Source organism: Bacillus rossius, chromosome 12 (genome assembly GCF_032445375.1).
Source record: "Bacillus rossius redtenbacheri isolate Brsri chromosome 12, Brsri_v3, whole genome shotgun sequence".
Taxonomy (NCBI): Eukaryota; Metazoa; Arthropoda; class Insecta; order Phasmatodea; family Bacillidae; genus Bacillus; species Bacillus rossius.
Window position 1 is genome coordinate 3,181,821 of NC_086339.1, and position 20,273 is coordinate 3,202,093.

The 20,273-nt window shown below is 40.9% G+C and overlaps 2 protein-coding genes across 2 annotated transcripts in view; one reads left to right on the forward strand and one right to left on the reverse strand.

Annotated features, from left to right (window-relative positions):
• The window catches only part of LOC134537381 (uncharacterized), an 843,397-nt gene that overhangs the window by 561,436 nt on the left and 261,688 nt on the right, over window positions 1-20,273 (forward strand). The gene's annotated exons all lie outside the window — the stretch shown is intronic.
• The window catches only part of LOC134537167 (uncharacterized), a 54,533-nt gene that overhangs the window by 1,026 nt on the left and 33,234 nt on the right, over window positions 1-20,273 (reverse strand). The window contains exon 4 of the mRNA XM_063377426.1: window positions 865-993. Within this exon, the coding sequence (XP_063233496.1) occupies window positions 865-993 (129 nt within the window). The remainder of the gene's footprint in view (window positions 1-864; window positions 994-20,273) is intronic.

A 20,273-nucleotide genomic window follows, 5' to 3' on the forward strand; every position in this document is an offset into this window, starting at 1 on the left:
GCCATGTGTTGTACGTGAATACGTGTACGTTATTTTAACACCATACATATTCACTGTAATGATTTCACACTAATGTTTTATGTATGCGATCGACAGATTTTGACGAGAGCTGACGATTGAAACTCAAACGAACGTCGTAGCTTCTCCGAAATGGAAATCTCTAAACGCAACAAAATGACCTCAAAATGGCGGCGCTTCCCTCCCTTCACCGCGCGCGATGCGTCACAGTCCTCACTTAGCGTAACGAAATCTTTGATCCTTTAGCTATCCAGTGGTGTAATTTAAATTTCGAATGGAGATGGTAGATATGTAGCTACAACTCCAAACTGTATATACCCCGATTTTGTTTACATTCGTTTTTTTGAATTGCCTCCCACTATGGAAGCAATTTTAAAGATGTATTCACATAAAAAAAGGGGGTTATCTGTGAAGTCGGTTTACGTACGATAATTTTACGTGATAAAGTCATAAGAAAAAATTGATGAAAAATTGCATATTTTTTAATTTTCAAATAGTATTTACAGTTTTTTCAAATTTAATTTAAATAATTATGTTTAAATATAATCACGAACAATTAGTTAAAAAGCCCGCCTTAACCTGTTTGATATTATAGAAGATTTTCTCGCAGGGTGGTTGGCCGGTTCTTGCTCGCTCGGCCCAAGCGGAACGTGACAATGAGTCATACTTTTTCGAGTGTGCAGCCGGCGTTCATCGATTTATAAGACATTATCACGTCAAAAAAAAAAAAGGGCTCACAGTTAACCTTCCCTCGCTGGGATAGTAATGAGTGAAGTTCTGGAGCGAAATTCTCAGTAGGCTGATGCCACTCTACCCGCTCGTGGTCTCAAGGATGTGGGGAGTCACCTGCTGGTTGTACTCGTCTTCGCGCTGCTGCTGCTGCTGCTTGTTGCCGAAGTAGTACTGCAGCCGCCGCATGGTGGAGTCGGCGGACCGCAGCCACGAGTAGCCGCCGAACTTCTTGCCCATGTTGAACTGTCAACACACCCGGACAGAGTGAAGCCAGTCCACCGGGGAGTCGTTCATGTACCAACATGGCGGCCATTTGTTTACCTTTCTTGCTCGGCGCGGGAACAACCACTGTATTTCGGACCAGACTACTAGCTTAATAATTAAATTAAGATATAATATCACATCGCAGTTTTCTTAAGGATCATATATCAAGAAATGTGTAAACAAAACACTGCCATACTGGTACGCACGTGAAATAATGATAAAAAAACGAAACTAACATGTCCCCGAATAAAACATTCATTGTGATCCACTTAGTTTCAACATAATTTTATTTATAATTCAGTTTACTCCTAGCCTATATTGTTTCACTCATTAGAGGAAGAACTAGACCACATCTTGCTAGGAGAATTATTAATAAAAGTAAACCTGTAAATTTCACCTAACTAAGATGTGAAATATAGAATTAGTAGATATTAAACAACATGTGTCAGCTACAAGATTGTAAGTCAATTATTCCGGTCTTTTTAAGTAGCCTACAAGGAAATCATTTATTAAGTGTGAAAGTTCACTTGTCATACAGTCATGGGTGACGCATGGATATATTTTTTGGGGGGACTGCAATTGATTTAGTTGTTGAGGAATATCCATCCCCTGGGAAAAAAGAGGGGCCCCCGGGAAAATTTGGGGTTTGAAGGTGCAAAAAGGTGGTTTTTAGGCATTTTTCTTTCCTAAATATTCTAATTATAGTTGGTTGCAATATATAATTTATTTTTTATAAAAAATATTTTCAGAGAACCAATTTGTAAAAACACAGTGCTCACATTACCACTATTGGACTAAATTCACCATGCGCAACATATGGGTTGTATCACAGAAATCATATTAATAATATAACTACGAAACTAAATATATTATTGGAGGGGACGAAATTGAAGACTTTTATTATTGGGGGGGGGGGGGACGTGTCCCCCCCGTCCCCCCCGGTTGCGACGCCCATGCATACAGTGTGTTTTTGTGAAACACTTTTAACTGGATATTTTCACAAAACTTTTAATATGCTACTTGTAAGTTACTAAGCCCTGGGGGGAGGTGTTGATAAGTCTGTAACACTCACCGCTCCACAGTTCTGCATGGCCGCCAACAGCACATGGAACAAGAGACAAGGACATGTTACATGACGTGCGAGTTGTCTTCTCCTGCTGCAGTTCACTATGAACTGCGAGTGTGAGACCATGAACGGTAACGGATAATTACAACCAGAGAATGCTTATCACAAGTGATTCAAGAATGCGGTATCCATGAGCGTACACAGAAAGTCATTTCTGAAAAGGGGATGGGGATATTATTACTTTACCTGCTGTTAGCATTAAAATTATTTTATTTTGTGTTGGCGGGAATTATATATACATATATATATGTATGTATATATATATATATATATTTATTTCTTCACATTTCCCACTTGCATTCGTACCTAGTTACTATCAGGCCGTATGACAGATGAATAATTAAAATTATAAAAAATATAAGAATACTCGAAAAATGAAAAAAGTTAATTACGAACGAAAGAACCGAACAAAACATGGCATAAATGTTTCGAAATGAAGCTGTGTGAACGAAGGTGTGCTGGGAGCTGCGAGCAGAACGTTCTGCAAGGGGAGGGGGAGGGAATATCGAGCATGTAAGCTGTTCGCCTCGCCGCTCTGTGTCCCCAAGGCGGGCAGCTGTTCGTTCTCGCGTCCTCTCGCGATCAGGCGGGATTTGTTTTATCGTGTTAACACAGCACACACGGAGCCTGGGGGCATTAGTACAACAGCGTTCTACAAAACAAAAAAAAAAATCCTTTTTGTGGCCCGTAAATCCTACAAAATATTTTTTGTTGTTTGTTAGAAAAAAAAAGCCACTTTTTTTAAAAACCTTAACACAAGAATATGTTATTGACTGAAATATCAATGTCACTAATAACATTATAAAATATTTTTATTGTTAACACAAATAAAATTGGGTGTAGTCCGTATGGAAGGCTATTTCGGGGTGTTTACGTGTCAGTGAGGCGCGGGCAGTAGCGATGACGTCACCGTCGCTCAATGCGTGGTCACCAGCTGGAGATCGGAGCAGCAGAAACAATGGCCCCCCCCCCTAACCCTACCCCTCAACCGGGGGGGGGGGGGGCTGTGCCCTCGATATGTTCCCCCTCCCTTTCCGGCGGTAATTGGTCGCGCCTTTTTAGACCGCGGCCGTTTGCGAAGCTCCCGCCGACGAGTCGAGGCTACCCCCTTCCCCCTCCCCCGCCCCCTGCTCGGAGGTGGAACTAAACAAATTGACGAAAAAAAAAAAAAAATCCCCCCATTGTCTCCACTTTTTCGACAGAACTGAGGGATGCAATACCGACACGGGCTCGCTGCTAGCTCAGCTTCCGGGCGGGTAAAAAAAAGGGGGGGGGGGGGGGGGGGATGGGAAATTCTGACGCTTCGCGCTCAAGAGTCGGAGGGTCGCTGGTTGGAGCCCAGCCCCAAATTAATATTTCGGTTCTTATGTTCCCAAAGTAATACGACGGAGGAAACCCTTTAAGCATTTACGCAATTCATTGACCTCATTCTTGTAAGTTTACTCTTGAAATCTTTACCTGGATTTTATTGAAAGATACTGATTAAATTATCCAGCGATCTAGGAGTTTGATATAACTGTGAAAATATTCGTAAGCTTTTTTTTTTTCCCCGGTTAAAAGTCTGAACTGGCTCAGCTTGTACATCCACTGCAGCGACCGCTAACACGACCTAGCGCCAGTCCGCCTCACCAAGCACTCCAGTTCTTCCCACCGACACAAACACACGAGCAGACACTCCCACTCTTCACACGTGGGGAAGCCTAAGATGCACATAAAGTTCTGCCATTCCCGATTACACCCGATCAATTCACCTTCGACCAACCTCGGGTTTATTTATATATATATATATTTCTCTGTTTATTTTAATGTAGCTATACTAACCCTAACTAACCGTCCACAGTGTTTTAAAGTGTTTTAATGTAGCTAACATAACCGACCACTTTTAATATTTGAATTCATTTTTCCTGCGCAGAAATAAAACAAATCCCGAAGTTGGCCGACGGTGAATTGTTCGGGTGTAATCGGGAATGGCAGAACTTTATGTGCATCTTAGGTCTCCCTCACACGTGTCATCGATGTCGCATTGTACTCACCCTGCTGTCCAGCTGTTGGTGTGGGCCGCAGCGCAAGACACATGGGCAGAAGAGCATGACATGATTATTGAAACCTCTCTGTAACTGAACTAAACATGACTCACACTTATTGCACTTTATAAATATCGATATGTGTTTCAAGGAAACTTAAACAATTAAAATAATAAAACTTTAAAACATAATTTCTAACAGTAACAGAATAATGTCAATTAAAAAACATTATTAATTAATCTATTTTATAGATTTATTACAAAATTTTCAGATTTTGAATTGAATGGCTGCACATGAAATAAAATAAACTTTTTAACGGCTTTTACCAAGACGTTCTCTGAAGTGACAGCGTTATCACGAAGGTTATGACATTAAAAAAGATAATACTTTGGAAAACTTCGACTAATTAAGATAGTAAAGTGATGTAAGCCAGTTGCAAAAATTATCGTTTCCATCATGAGGAATCGAATGGGTTTTTGGATTTACCAACCATACTTATTGCTTAAAGAGAAAATAAAACCTTAAAAAATATTTCGTGTGTGTCTGTGTCATTCTATTTAAACATTAGACATGCCTGTGACTAATACTAATTTTTTGTACTTTTAAAGTTTGCGCGAATAATTACATGTAGTGATACACAATTATTTTTATGATTTAGTCACAAAAGAGCCATTTGTAAAACATATAAACATTATTTTATTCTTATGAATGATAATGGTACTGAAACGTTAAGGAATTTTAGTAACGTATTCTGAACTAATACCTTTTCTATACTGTAATGACTTATGAGAAAAAATAATCCCTTTTAAAAACTGTTTCGTGATTTATTTCAACTATTAAAATATATATAATAATTTTATGCGTGTAATAACAACACGAGTTGTTAATAATCAATAATAAGTTGGGCGCCAACACGCCAACACCACACATAAAATTAAAAATGGTTGCAGAATATTATTTACGTATTTTTGTTTGCTAATAATGATAAATAACAAAATATTAATTAGACGTTTATGATAGTTAGATGACCACTCATAAAATAACATCGACTGACTCTCAATTCACCAAAATTTGATGTTTCTTTAAGGATAAAATTACATACACATGTGATTCCTTCTCTATGAGTATTTGGGTACATGCAAAATTATTCATAAAATTATAATATATAACATCTACACATAATACCTTTCGTTTCAATAATTAAAATGTTACTCATTATATAATGTAAAGGAAGAAATAACAAGAAATAGAAGGGTTACATTCAGATTGTATTTGACTTGTGTCTTGCTAATTCGTCAGGAATGTTATGTAGAGCACATACAGAAAACGTCTTTCCAAAAATATAATGTTTTTACCACGGATATGTACCAAAACCATATTAATAATAAGGAAAGGAGTGCAACTTTCTTAAATAAAGTGATCCGTTTGTCCAGTCAATAAAAATGCATGAATTTTTTTCAAAAGACTTCTGGTTTAGCAATATATTTGAAATGTCTAGAAAAAATTATGAATAGTGACATTTATTTCTGATTTAAACAGAAATCAATTCACATTACGTAGTTTGAAATTATGAGACTTGATATCAAACTAGCGTCACTCGAAATGGCATATTCAGTAGAGCTGCATTTAGTATGACTTACTGCGTTTCTTCTTCGCAGCTCACACACGAATATTCATTAACTCCTTTTGGGATAGCCACGAAAATTAATTGCAAATTAGTTTTTAAATGTCTATAATGAGACACCTAACTAAGGCCTAACTAAATATAGCATCTCGAAGTCACCATACATCTTGCTTAATCGTAGAAGCACGATCCTTTGACAATGGAGCGTTTTTAATTTCCTTAATTTCTTACATGCAGTGTTCTTTTAGGTCCAAACTTATATTGCAAAGCATAAACTGGACATATAAGACATGAAATAGACACTTCACGTCACATAAAACTACTCCACAGAGTTGGTTTCCAATATAACATAATTTCAAAAAAAATATATGGTCAAAATAAACAATTCGTTTAAGTGAAATGCAACATAGTTATCATGCTCTAAGATAAATTAAATATTCAAAAATCAACTGCTACACTGTGGCAATAGAGGCATTGACTGGTAGAACTGTCCAATGTTTACAATTAAAATATGGTTGTGTAAACATAATGTCAACCAAGTAGAAACAATCACAGACAACACTGCAAATGAACTACATGCTTCTGTGACCGTGTTGTGGTACACGTCTTCAATGTCGAAGCTCGCACCCTGCTTCGCCCCAAGGCCCCGCCACCAGTTCCTCACGAAGGCCATGCGGGTCGCCGCAACTGCAGGGGTATTGCATCAGCCTGGGGAGTTCTCTACCAGCTTCCCCCGCACGTATGGCGGGTTGCCGAACCTCCCCCAGGCTTCGCGGCACGCTGTCCTTCTAGAATCTAGACAGTCGAGTAATAACTAGTAGGTCAGGACAACTCTCGAATACTGCAGGGGAGGTAGCGTTGGGTGTCTTGTTCAAAAATGTCTTTTTGTTGTTGTTGACTTGGACAGAGCTTAAAGACGGGATGTGGTTGCACCAACAACAGTGTGTTAATGTGAGATATTTCTGAATCAATTACGCTCACTTATTCTTGAAAACGTAAGGCGTAATTAAAGTAATTATTAAGTCTTTCCACAGTTTTCTTTTCTTTAGACGATCATGTCTACTATATGGCAAGAAACGACAGTGATAAAAGAACAAGTTATATCTATTTCGTAAGGCTTCCATCAGACATGTTAAACTTTCAACAGATGTTCAGCAGGGGAAGACAAACAACTTCTGGGAAACAGCTTATGGCAAGGGAAGTTAACCTGGAACGAGAAGGAAGCGAACCAGCTATGCTCTGCGAGACATGAAGAAAAAATACCAAACTAATAGACGCGTGCACTCTACGTGTTAGCCTCGTGCCAGCAGCTCAAGTGCCGGCATGTTGGTACAGCACATTGTCACTTGCCTCGAGCAAACACAGCGACTCCGGCTTTACCAAGGTCACCCTCCCCCCTTCCCCCCTTGAACACCAGGTGTTGGAGCCGCAGACACCTGCAGTTCTTGCTGCAAGCCTTCCCCTGGCAGGAGAGGCAACCCCCACTACGCCGCTGTAAGGACTTCAGCAAACATGCCGGGCTGAATTTACTCTGTGAACTTGGCACCTTTGAGACTTCACACGGTGACACAGTCAGTGAATCTTATCTGAGAAGTAAAATTATAAACCAATTCTTAAAAATAATATTAAAAAAACACCCATTAAAGAAAATTTATAGTAAAAATGTTTTACTTACCCTGCACATCTGATTGCACAAACAAGAAAAAATTACAAAAATTAGCATATCATTATAATCAAAATATTTTTTATTGCTAAAATTAATGTTCAAAATGAAAGGTATTCTAATATAAGCATGCATAACTTGGCTGCCAACAAGAATTTAATGGGTTAAGAGAAGAAATTGTGATTAAAAATAAATTTAAATTAATCTACAATAATTAATTTTGTGAGACTTGTACTTACCAACTAAAAGTTTCCGATGAAGAGCATGGAAAGAAAAGAAAAAAACAACAAATTATTAGTAATTTATATTGATTATATCGGTATATTTATTGTAATTGAAAAAAAATAATTTTATAATAAACTGTTACTTCAGAAATACATGTTATGTTGGTATATTAACTATGTGACCTTATGAATGGTTGATTATATGCTTCCACGTGTAAGGGAAACGTAATTAAATAACTAGTATTAAATTATTGTTTTTTTTAAAAATCTTTGCAGACTATTTTCACTACAAATCGCAAAATGATTACTAACATTCTCTATTTACCTTAAAATATTCATTGTTAATTTATTTGATTAATAGCAAAACCATTTTTAAAGTAGACTAGCTGACCCGGCAGACTTCGTACTGCCTAATTAAATTGCAATAAAGTCCTGTCAAAATGATTTGTAATGTGACTTTTTTTTGTTCCTACATATTTTATAGTCGGGGCAAAAAATTCTCCTGAACAGAACCGTCACCCTGGTGATAGGGTGTTGTGAATAAGAAATATGATTAAATAAAACATATAAATAAAAAGATAAATAAAAAAATAAGGAATCTTTTAATTGTTAATCATGTGAAACATAATAATTTTTATTTTCATTGTAGTGCATGATAATGCACGGTAATGACGGTAATTAGCTTGGTTTGTAGCATTTCGGGTTCTTCTACCTAAATTGATTCGTCTCATAGGAGGCATATCTATATTATAGATTATTTTGTCACATGCAATAATTAGCGATCATAGTTAAATAAACACTGCACAAAACACTATATAGGTAAGAATTTGTTTCGTGTATAAGTTGACAAAAGCAAACTCATTGGGGTAGGTAACCTAAAAAAAAAACACTGACATTGACAGTTTGCTGTTGTTTCAACTTTTTTTAAAATTTGATATGATTTGGAGTCAAATCCTTCAAGCCGTATTTAAAATAGGGAAATGAAATAATAAAAACTTATGAAATACTTTTGGTTACGCTGGTTTTTTTTGACTGATGTAATGACTTGAAAACTGATGCATTTTAAAGTAAAACAAATGAAATAATATCGCGAAGCCGACCAAATTGAACTATTCGATTTAGGTTTTTTTTTGTTTATCTGTGCTCCAACGCACACTGTTTTGATAGATATGATTGAACTTTGTACAGAGGTAATAAAGTGAAAATTGACTCTTTGACGTTAGGAACATACCTACATTGTTTAAACAACAATGAGTGCTCGTTTTAGTTAGAAAACGTTTGTATGGGAAAAAGAAAAGGGCTGGTTTTAGGGTTTTTCCGGCAATTATTCGAATTTTTCTCGCCGTAAAAACCATCTTTGATCTTCAACGAACATTTAAAAAAAAATTGGCCAAATTGGTCCAGGCGTTGTTGAGTTATGCGCTTACCAACACATTTTGCGATTCATTTTTATATTATAGATATCATTTACACACAACTCAAGAGTACGCCTAGTCTTAATCGATTGAGGTAAGTTTGTAAATTATCGATATTTTTACTTGAAAATGGGGTGGTTAAATAGTGGGTTGCACAATTCAGGGGTGGAAACTGCCACCCCTTTCTACTTCATTGCCACCCCTTGCCACTCCATTGCCACCCCTTTCCACTCCATTTCCACCCCTTGCCCCCTCCTTGCCACGCCCTTGGCGGAGGAAGCGGGAGCGCGCCGGGAAGGCCCCACGTCAGAGGAAACGTCCGCCACGTCCCCACGAGGCCGACCCCGCGGGGCGTCGACCCAGGTGCCCATCTAGCAGCCGTGGCACAGCCCGGGGTCCGTCAGTTCTCATCCCAGTTCCATTACCACTGCTTCACATTTGCCAATAATGTTTCCTTCCAGAGTTTCAACCAAAAATGCCAACACAGCTTCTGCTATCTCTAATAAAACAAGTCAGGCATTCATCCCTAATTGCACCGCTATCTCCAACTATGTCCTTGTCCAAACAGCTGGATTATGCAAACAATGTTAAATCTTACAATACCATTTCTGAAATGATTCTTCTTCAAAAATATGGAATGTTGAAGTTAGGGTTTCACACTGAGAAGAGGAACAATGTTCACCTGTGGCTCTAACAAGTGTTACTAGACTGGGTTCCCACTTGACCACTTACATAACGGAATAATATTTTTTAATTAATCCTACTTAAATAATTTAACGAGATAATACTATTTTAAAATAATTTTAAAGTATGAAGATAAAAGTCGTGTCAATTTTATTTCATGTTCGTGATATAAAATGAAATTTTTTATAATAATAATATAAATCGGAGAACATTACAAGGCATGAAAGTAGGTTAATATTTTTATAAATATATTTTTTTTCATGCGTACACTTTTGGGCTTTAAGTTAAACATTCAATCATTCTAATGAAAGTTCAACTGCGAAAATTGTAAAAAATAAATGTGGTTTATAACTACGTGGTCACCTGTGCCCCAGACGGCAGGACACAGCGTCCTGGCAAGGACCTCGTGCGGGGAGACCAGAAGGTCCTTCCTGCCCGCGCAGAGAGGACATCACGCGCCCTGCTTGGCCTTGTGTGCTCCATCCGCGTCACACGCGAAGATTCTCATCGACGTTTCGGTCGACCTTACAGTCACCATCTTCAGAGCAGCAGAAGGTTCTCCTGACTTCAAATGATCTCTCTTAGGAAGAAGGGTGGGGGGGAGGGACTGTTTTTCCGATTGGCCGCAGCTGTTGGGCCGAACGGAGCCTTCCATCTCTTCTGGTTTGGATGGTTTGGTTGGGCCGATCCGAGATGAGCCTCCACTGCTGGCCAATCAGTGGTCTTTATCTCCTCCTGGTCTGGCCCGTCAGAGGTGGGAAGCAGGGTTGCAGACGATCAGGAAAACACTCCCTTCTCAGGGAGAAGGCGCAGGAGGCAAGAAGTCGGACTTGGAACGTCGGCGAGATCTTCGGCTGGAAGCCGGGAGCCGAGCAGCTCGATGCGGCTGTACTTAGAGGCTCCAAGCCTCTGGGCGACCCTGGCCACGCGGGACTGGACACAGGGAGGGCGATCAAGCACCGAGCGACTGCCACAGATGCCTTACAACAGAATGGATAAGTTGTTTCTGGTTGAGGCGAAAGAATGGTACACACCATTCTAAAATTTGGCACATGGAAGAACTGAGGCCAATCGTCCAGATGCCAGCAAACCACCGGTTGACATCTGGACGAACAGACAAAGTGGTGCTCCTGGTACACCCTCACGAGTTCAGTTACAGGAGGAGGAGGGGGTGAGGCTCGCCCGGGCTTCGGCCCGAAAACAACTTGTCACAGATGCCTGGTGACTATCGCCGGACACTTTCACCCGCCTCGCTTCTCTCTCTCTCTCTCTACCCCCCCCTACCCCGCGGGGCGGTTATCCGCGGCGCTAGTCGGCGCCGAACGAGGTTTGCGAGGGGCGCGCGCGCGCGCCGAGTGCTGATTCGATTGTTTCCGAGGGACCTTTCCCTCGTCTCGTTCTCCTCTCGCTTGTATCGTTGTATCGGAGACAGCGGGGCTGGTTGTCTCCGAGCCGGCGGCTAATGCAATCTCTGCTCCGCGGAGATGAGGCGCCGCCCTACCCCTGCACCCCTCTACCACCCCTAGCCACGCCGCGCCGAGCGATACCAGGGTCGCAGCCTCGGCGTTGTGTTTCCGAACATCACCCCGGGGTAGCGTTGCAGTTATACTCACTCGGCGTAGTTAAAAAAATTTACTCTTTTAATTTTTCGTATGCGAATAATTAATAGAAATAAAATTTTAAAAAAAAAACACTGGAGTGAATTATAAATATGTACGTTAGTATTTTAAAAAAAAATATTCTCTGTAAAAAATTAATAATTATTTAATGTAGCAAAATAATCGATATGAATTTTTTAATTAATAATAAAAATAAATACGTACGTTGAATGATGGAAGCATAAACTCACGTATTAAAAAAAAAATAATTCGAAAACATACTCGTAAAAGTTTGTAAAGACAACTTATATTACTAATATTCACAATTAAAAATGTTTTCTTAATGATATGGACCAGTAATCAATATCAATAATTAAAGTATAAGATTTAAAAGCACATATATAATTTTTATACTGTGAAAATTTCGTTGCATGGCGCGCGCATCGTAAAAAGTCAATTTCATGATTTTTTTTCATAACGCGCCTAAAGAAGTATAACTACAACAAATTTTGCTGCGGAGCATTTACATATAATTTGAATACAATGATTTTTTTTGATTACACCTTTATAAAAAAACTACGCGCCTACTATTAAGTTATGTGACCTTCAAATAAAGTTAAACTAAAGTTATTAAATAATGGTGAAATTTTATCAATCCATATTGAACCTTGGTTATTATTAGTCTCGCATATACCAAGACAACTTGCGCAGGCACGCGAAGAGTAAGGCATTCTGTTACTTGCTTGCTGTTCACTTCGAAAGTGGATCATCTTAAAGACGTAGTCACCCAAACTTATTCCGTCTGTCGTTCAGCGCTTCTTCGAAGCACAAAGTCTTCCGAAGCGGGTCGAATAGTCATCTGGGGTACGATTCACAAATAATACGAAGGTGAAATTATTTCCAAATGAAATCACGGAAAAGGGGGGCGGCCAATTAAGGAAGACGGAGCGACATGTTGGGAGAGCTGCCGAGTAGTAGTTAACTACCCGCGTGTGAGAGTGAGAGAGAGAGTGAGAGTGTGAGAGAGAGACAGCTCGGCGCCCGAGGATGAGCGAGCCATTAAGGACTGCGAGGCGGGTTGCGTTTCCGGCGGCGCGCAGGGGTGAGCCGCGAACAAAGGCCACCTCCCCCCCCCCCCCACCTACCCCCTGGTATATCCTCGAGCTAGCGGCGCTGCAGGTACAAGTTCCAACCCTCGCCGCCCGGCGCGCCACAACTCACCCTGGTCCCGCATGCGAGATGATATTACCACATCCCTAACAGAAACCGCATTTCTTTACTCGTTCGACAATCGAACTGCGAGAAAAGATCGATTTTCTTTCTTTGCCGAAATTACTCGACTTTTCCCCAATCTCTGACAAACATTAGTACCTACAAATTCAAGCGTGTGACCTTTTAAGCAGAAAAAAAAAACAATTGAAATAATTTTTTTAAAAATGATTTTCTTTGTCAAATCTTTGTTTTTCAATGTAAGCACCAAAGACCGCTGTTTGACGTCATGGTCTATGTGAAAGGTTTTCTGAGATCGCAACCATGACTTAAATAAAAAAAATTCAATTCAGTTTCTGCATACTTCACAGGATACAACCAACCTTATCCTGAACTCTGCATAGCTTAAACACGTCCATAGTTTCTTAGACACATAAGTAAAGAACCATAGAAGTGTGACTTGTAGAAGTACGTGTGTAGAATTGTGTGGTTTAAAAATAAAACTGTTTTGACTGATACTCTGCGCGTCGTTTGGCAGATAACTGACGCACTTTTCCATTAGCCTTAATCGTTACAGACACGAGGATATTTTTTTCAACCGTCGATGGGCTATAAAAAAAGACAAAATTTACAAAACACAAAAAATTTACTACCAAATGTTCAGCAGAGTCTTACTTGTTTTTCTTCATATTCGCAAAAAAAACTATCGAGGCATTTGTCATATCGTGACATAAGCTTCTCGATGCCTTCTCCGAAGAAGCCAGCCGCCAGTGAAGATAGATATAGGGCCAGCGCCTGGAGTTCCCTCTCCCGCACGACGCCGCTGTGAGGCGGGTGGACTAATCACGCGGCGCACAGACTGCTGCGTCAAAAAATAGTGGGGGGGTGGGGGGCAGAATGCCCCGCGCTATTATTCCACCCGCCTCACAGCGGTGTCGTGCGGGAGAGGGAACTCCAGGCGCTGGCCCGATACCTCTCCTCGCCATTGCAATTTTTGCACTTGTCATGGAAAAAAAATTCTGCAAAATAAAAAAAAATATGAAGTTAAATATTCACAGAAAACAAGACTGAATCAGCTGATGTCGAACGGGAACCAACGATGAAACTAAACGAGCATCATGGAAAAACACAAAGACGATAGCACTGACGAACACAGAATGTTTTTAAATTACAACGGTTTGCGAAGTTTCGGGAACTGGCAATCTGTTCCCGTCATCAAGCACAAACAGACTGCTGTCGGACCCTTTTTTTTTTTGTTTGCATGAACCTCCGAACAAGTGCTCTGTTGAGTACAGTCCGAAGGCCCTTTGCAGGTTGCTTTGGAGTACCTGATCCAAGGGACCTTTACCTCCTGCCTATATGCTGTCGGACCCTGGAAAACTAAGGGTTTGTGTATGTTGGAGCTCCTCTCCTTGCACAGCCAATGGCAGCGGCTACCACCGACCACACGGACGCCTCGAGCCACGCAGACGGGCGGTGGTGGGACGCCCCAGCTGACGGGGAGGGCTTCACCCGAGGAACTGCCCCCCACGCGCCGCGCGGGAGTCTTCAACTCGGAGGGCTAACGAGGTCAGAGGCGCTGCTTCAGAATGCTGATGCGCGGGAAGTTAGCCGGTCGCTGCGGGGCACGCCTCCTGAACCCTGCTTCCTGTGCTTCCTGTGCTGTTCAGATTCCCCGTCGGTCTGTCTGTGGCTCTGCTGTCCCAGGCGGCCGCTACATACACCTCGTCGTTGTCTAGCCCACTGCTCCTTGACATCTAGGGACTGGAAAAATTCGCATTTTCGATGACCTCCAGGATAGACTACACGGTCCTCGGTATACTCGGGCAAATAACGCCTTTTCATTGGCTGCTGACTTGTGAGTCGTCTCAACTGGTCTGCCTGTGATACGATACTTCTTTAATCGAGTGTTTCCCATCGGCCCAGAGTCGTCCAGATGAACAGTGAGCCAATAACAAAAGCAGCTTAGAGGTATATTTATTTGAATTTTAGCCTATCGCGAAATGAATCCGCGAAGTTTTCCGGTCTCTATTGATATCTCTTCCGACCACTTCCATTCAATCCGTTCATTGCTTTCAACATTTTTGGTATCGGCTGGTTTTTGGCTTGCTTTTACCGAGTGGTTGTGTGATCATCTAAAAATCGGTACGCCTATCGTGCTCTTAAGAAGTCTAAGCTCACATAATATGTGCAATGTCACAAGGCTACCAATAAAAACACTCGGAAGACTACTTAACTTTGGCGACCATCCTCACTGGCAGAATGTCAATGATCCCCGCGGACTTGCCGACATGAATCAAATGGCTCCGGCTTCCCGCAAAAAACTTCATTTGCGCTGACCATTAATAAGTCTCAGGAAAAAAAAAAACATTTTCTTTGGTTGGCACTGATTTACGTATAGAATGTTTCTCCAATGGTCAACTATTATATGTTGGTTTATCACGAGTTGGAACTACAGAAAAAAAACACTATATTTGGCTACCAGAAAATAAAACGACGGCTAACATTGTGTACAGAGAAGCTCTAAACCAACAGTTAATTCGCAATTAAAATAAATATTAAATAGTTAAATAGACCGTTAGTTGTGGAAGGTGACAGGGGAATATGTATATGTAATAGAATTCGAATTTAACGCGGGTTACACCGTTGGGGGCTGCTAGTTTTCCATAGACTTCTACAGCTGATAAAAAATAATGTCACACATGTAATAGTTTTGGTCTATAGTGTTTCTGTTTTGTAAAAATGTCCATTTTTTTATTCTTATCACAAAAACCTAGGAAAGTATTATCTAAAAAAAAATTTAGCTAGTTATATCTATAAATGACCTGATAGCCACAAACACAAACACCGCTCTTAATTGCTAATCTGGTACGCATGCAAACGACATAAGTTTACAATATTGCTGTTGTGAATTATTAAGTCTGTGTTAGAGCGAGAAAAAAAAACATATCCCAGATTCACGATTTTTTTTTCTACCCAGACCGGCACAAGCTCTGGCTGAGCCGGAATAAAACACAGTCACGCCCGGCGGGCATTCATTGGCCATTACCGGCGGTCCGCCAGTCCGGCGCTGTGATTGGTCCGCTGTTGACGCTGGCCGCGCGGCTGAATATTCATGGCCGGCTGCCAGGGGCTCGCGGTAATTGACATCTGGAGCGGTCCGTGTTTGGTCACGTGGGCCGGTCCAGACGCCCGTGGTTGCTCCTGTGTAGGGGGGGGCAGGGGGGGGAGCACTCACTGAGTGGCGCCACTCTGCGGCTCCCACGAGTGGCTGGGCGCATCCACTCAGCCGGCTTGCATCTCCCACCAGCCGTCACCCGGCCTGCCTCGCACAGCTGCTTCAAGGGAAAGAAGGTCGTCTCGTGTTTCGATTCATACGAAAGTTTTCCAGTCTCTCGCTTCCCGTGGCCTTTTTCGGGTACGTTACCACAACGCCGAACGTACATACAATAACGCCGAATCCCAAATTGACCGCAACGCCGACAGCTAGGAAACTGCTGTGTACCACAACGCCAAAATACAGTAACGCCGAAAAAAATGTTGCTGCGGGGAGGGGGGGGGGCACAGGAGCAAAATGAAAAACAACTGAATGAATTTGTGTGCTAACCTTACCTAACATAACCTTTGTGGCAGTCCTGCAATGGCATTTTTCTTCGTTAATGTATTTCGGCGTTGTGGCAATTCGGCGTTGTGGTACACAGCAGTTTTCTAGCTGTCGGCGTTGTAGTCAATTTGGCATTTCGGCGTTATGGTTTTCGGCATTATTGTATGTTCGGCGTTGTGGTGCGTCCCCGCCTTTTTCTCTCTTTCGTGCTCGAGGTGTGTGTAGATACAAAACACGGAATGAAATTTCGCTGTTTGTACTCACACGCCGGAAACAACACGAACTGCCTGCCAAACCGCGTGAACTACACACGTTTGTTGAAAAGACTCGCGCGCCACCTGTTGTAAAGTTGATGCACTAGTTCATCAGCCTTCGTGGGCGTGCGTTTCATCGCAATCAGCTGAATGGTTTCGGAACGCAAGCGGTACAAACAAACATTTGTTTATAATTTTTATCTATTTTTGATTTTTGTTAAGATCATAAAATAGCTTAGTTTGATAGTTTTTTAAATTTTCATTGGTGCATTATGAAAGAAAATAAAATATAAATTCTGAACACCAATTATTATTTCACAGGAGAAACTATTTGTAGCATTCAGTCACCGCTGTGGTCAAACAGTGCCAAATAAAATAAAAATGGTTTTTCTCGCCAGAACCTAGAGCTTTAGGCAACGTGGTTTTTAAATGAAAATTTCATAAAGTCTTGATTCCAATGAAGCTGCGAGCTTGGGACTTAATATAATGACACCGTTTGAAAAACAAAACTATGAAGTCACTACAATTACGATTCTGATTGGCATGGAACTAACAGTATAAAATCTTTGTGGGTACTAAAGCCAACACGAAGATGCACAGAATAGCTGTATTTCAATACAGCGAGCACATTCACATTCAGCTTTTCATGGTTTTATTCTTTTCAAAAGTTTATTTTAAAAAAAAAAGTTTTCGAATCCTGGAACACGTCGTGCAAAAAAAAACGTGAGCGTCAAGGGGAATCGCGAATAACTGTAAATCTGCCGGCGAGACGAAACTTATTGGCGATATTAATTCCGTTGTGCGAGCAGCTTGTTCCGCTGGAAAGTCAGACGTTATGCATCAAGAGGTTAAGCCTTTCCACCGGGAGGGAGCTTGTCTGAACTCGAACGATAGTACTTCTCCCCCCCCTCCTCCCCCCCCCAACTGCCCCCGCGGGTCGCAGAACAAGCGACAGTCGTCGCTCCGGGTCCGCCGCGGGCCAGGGTTGCCAACACCGCCTGTGCGATCGCGGAACTTTCCCTCCCGGAGATAATAGTTGGAGAGTTTTCCATTGACTCGGCGCGGCGGCCACTCTTGTAAGAGGATTCCGGCGCTGAGTTGTTGGGGGGGGGGGAGGGGGGAGGTTGACGCGACACCTGGGGCCGTACCCTCGGAGAACTGCGACACCTGGAGAGACGGCAGTCGTGGGAGGGGGCGCAGCCCCGGGCTCGCGGCTCGATGCACCGAGCTCAAAAAAAAAACATCCGAAACACTATCTCGCTACACGGAACATCAGAAAATGTTTCATCGATCTTTTTCCGAAAACTGGCGAACATATAGGATAGGATGTTCACAGGAGTTTTATAGAAGTTTCCAAAAAAAAACCTTTTTTCAGAAGAAATAGGTTTTTCGAAATCTGTAAGCTGTGCCGAAATGGGATTTTTGAATGTGAAAACTTTTTTTAGTCGCGTTGAGCGATTTTTTGGGTAGGGGCAAAACTTATGGGTTCGCGTCACCGACATGCTAGTGACGTGTTGCGCCAGACTGGCGAATCGCAGCGGCCTGTGTACATGTATACGCATATATACACTAGTACATTGTATATACTCGACTGTATCATGTGCGTGTTGGACTCTTTTTGGATGGGTAAAATCTTGTGAGTTCGCATCACCGACATGCTGTAGTAGCAGTAAGTGAAGTTAATTTGACCACGTGAATACATGACCTAGGTCTGACATCACTGTTAAGTTATAGCTAGGTAATGAATTTTTACGTAATTTTGACATACCACTGACATCTGTTGTGACTAAAAAATGATGTAAGGATAAATGATATCATGCTGAAATCGTACTGATATAATACCAAAATCATTTTCTTACGTTTATTTGACGTAGAAACGATGTAAAATTACACATTTAAAAACAAAGTTTTTAAGGTTTTCACTTCTGTTGACAGTCCCCATGACTACGATTCATCTGTGACCGGTTTCATGTCTTGCCGTGATATTCCAAACACCAGGAATATTGGCGCGTCAGGCCAAAGAGGCATTGTTGGCCTCTCGCTCGGTTGCATTGTTCTTGTTGCCCTGTCGTGACGTCACCACGGCGCGGGTCGTAAACCGCGCGCACTCGATACTCGATATTAAAGAACATCCCAACCAGCGTCCTCGCTTCTCCAGCCCCGGGGGGCTTTGTTCGGGCCACCTCGGCTTTGTTCGGGCCGACTCGGCTTTGCCCGGATCCCCCGCCGAGCACAATGGACCGCGGAAGACATACAACTTCCAGTAAGATGGATGACAAGTATATTTTCCCCCTCGGAAGAAAGACGAGGGAAGCAGAAATGTATCGTGCTCAGAAGGAAATGAGCTAGCTCCCTGACGTTGAATAAAAAAAAAATTCGTGGACAGATTTAGTCACGAACGTACACAAATGTTCATTTCACTTGCTGTGGACGTAACATTTTTTGTCCGTGACGTCTGTTTGTGTTGTGAAGTTCGTGTTTGCTCAGTTCATCTATACGTCGCCTTTCCGTTATCAATATCGGTATGTTATAGCTGTTTACTCCTAAGTTGAAGCTCAAACAGAAGGTTTGTTTGATTCTCCGCTTCAGAGGGTTTTAAATTTTGTATCAATGGCTTTTGTTTTCGATCTGCTTTCTCTGCCAGTTGTCGTCAAAGTGACTTCGTACACTGTAATGTTTATTCATGTAAAACTAGATATTTGTAAATTTAAATAAAAGCAACTGCGTCATTACAAAAATTGTGTTTGCAGTGATATTGTGTTCTGATGATTACACGTGCATTTATTCTTTACGTTGTCTCAGTACCTCCAATAGTTAAAGATATTTGTAAACCGTTCCCTGAATACCTATCAAGTATTAACTACGCACACGATAAGCATGATACAATAAAATAAAGTCAAATTGTTGAATATTCATTTACCCTTTCCATAATAATTTTTTTGAATGAAACATAAATTAAAATAAATATTATGCGCCAATTGTTGTAAGAAATATCAGTATTATCTCGAAAAACGTATTTCATATATACAAAACTAACCATAGCCATGTGTTGTAAAAATTTACAATATCATTATTTTAGTGTTTCAAACTATTTATTGACAACTGTTTTCCAAAGTAATCATTTGTAAAATTACAGAATTATTATTTTTTTCTGTGTAGTCAGATGTATTGTTGATCAATTCGTAATTTTGTAATATGTATGTAATATGCTTTCGCAAAAAAAAAATACTTTTCTGAGGATTATAAATATAAATTAAAAATATTTAAAAATAGTTTTCAGAGTTAAAAAATCACGTATTCAGTTAATTAATACTTAACTCAAATTCTTCAAAAGCAACTTTATGTTCGAGACAGTTATTGTTTCCTTTGTAATACACATAACAATTAGTTACCCTAAATACCAATTTTCTAAAATATTTTCCTGAAAGAAATTATATGTAGTGAATATTATTTATTTTATTACGGCGTGGTTTGCTGACTCAGGTACAGGTAATAATTCGACAGCCAGCAAAACTTGTAATTACAGAGTCAGTTCCGGTAAGTTGAGTAAGGGTATTGTATAAAATCGTGTTAAGGCTCGGTCCAATGCTGTACGATTGTGTGTTTACAGACTTGGTCTGAGAGGCGCAAAGCCCGTGTTGTGAAGCCGTCCATCATGTGTTTGATGAAGCTTGTTGTAATTGATGTAATAAACTTGTGTGCCATAGCACTTACATATTCACTTGAGCTAGTATATAGTATATTAAACTCCTTGTGTCCCACTCCGATATATTTATGGAAAAGGAGGTTACATTATTAAGGTTAAATCTAAACTGGCGCATTCGTAATATTGTA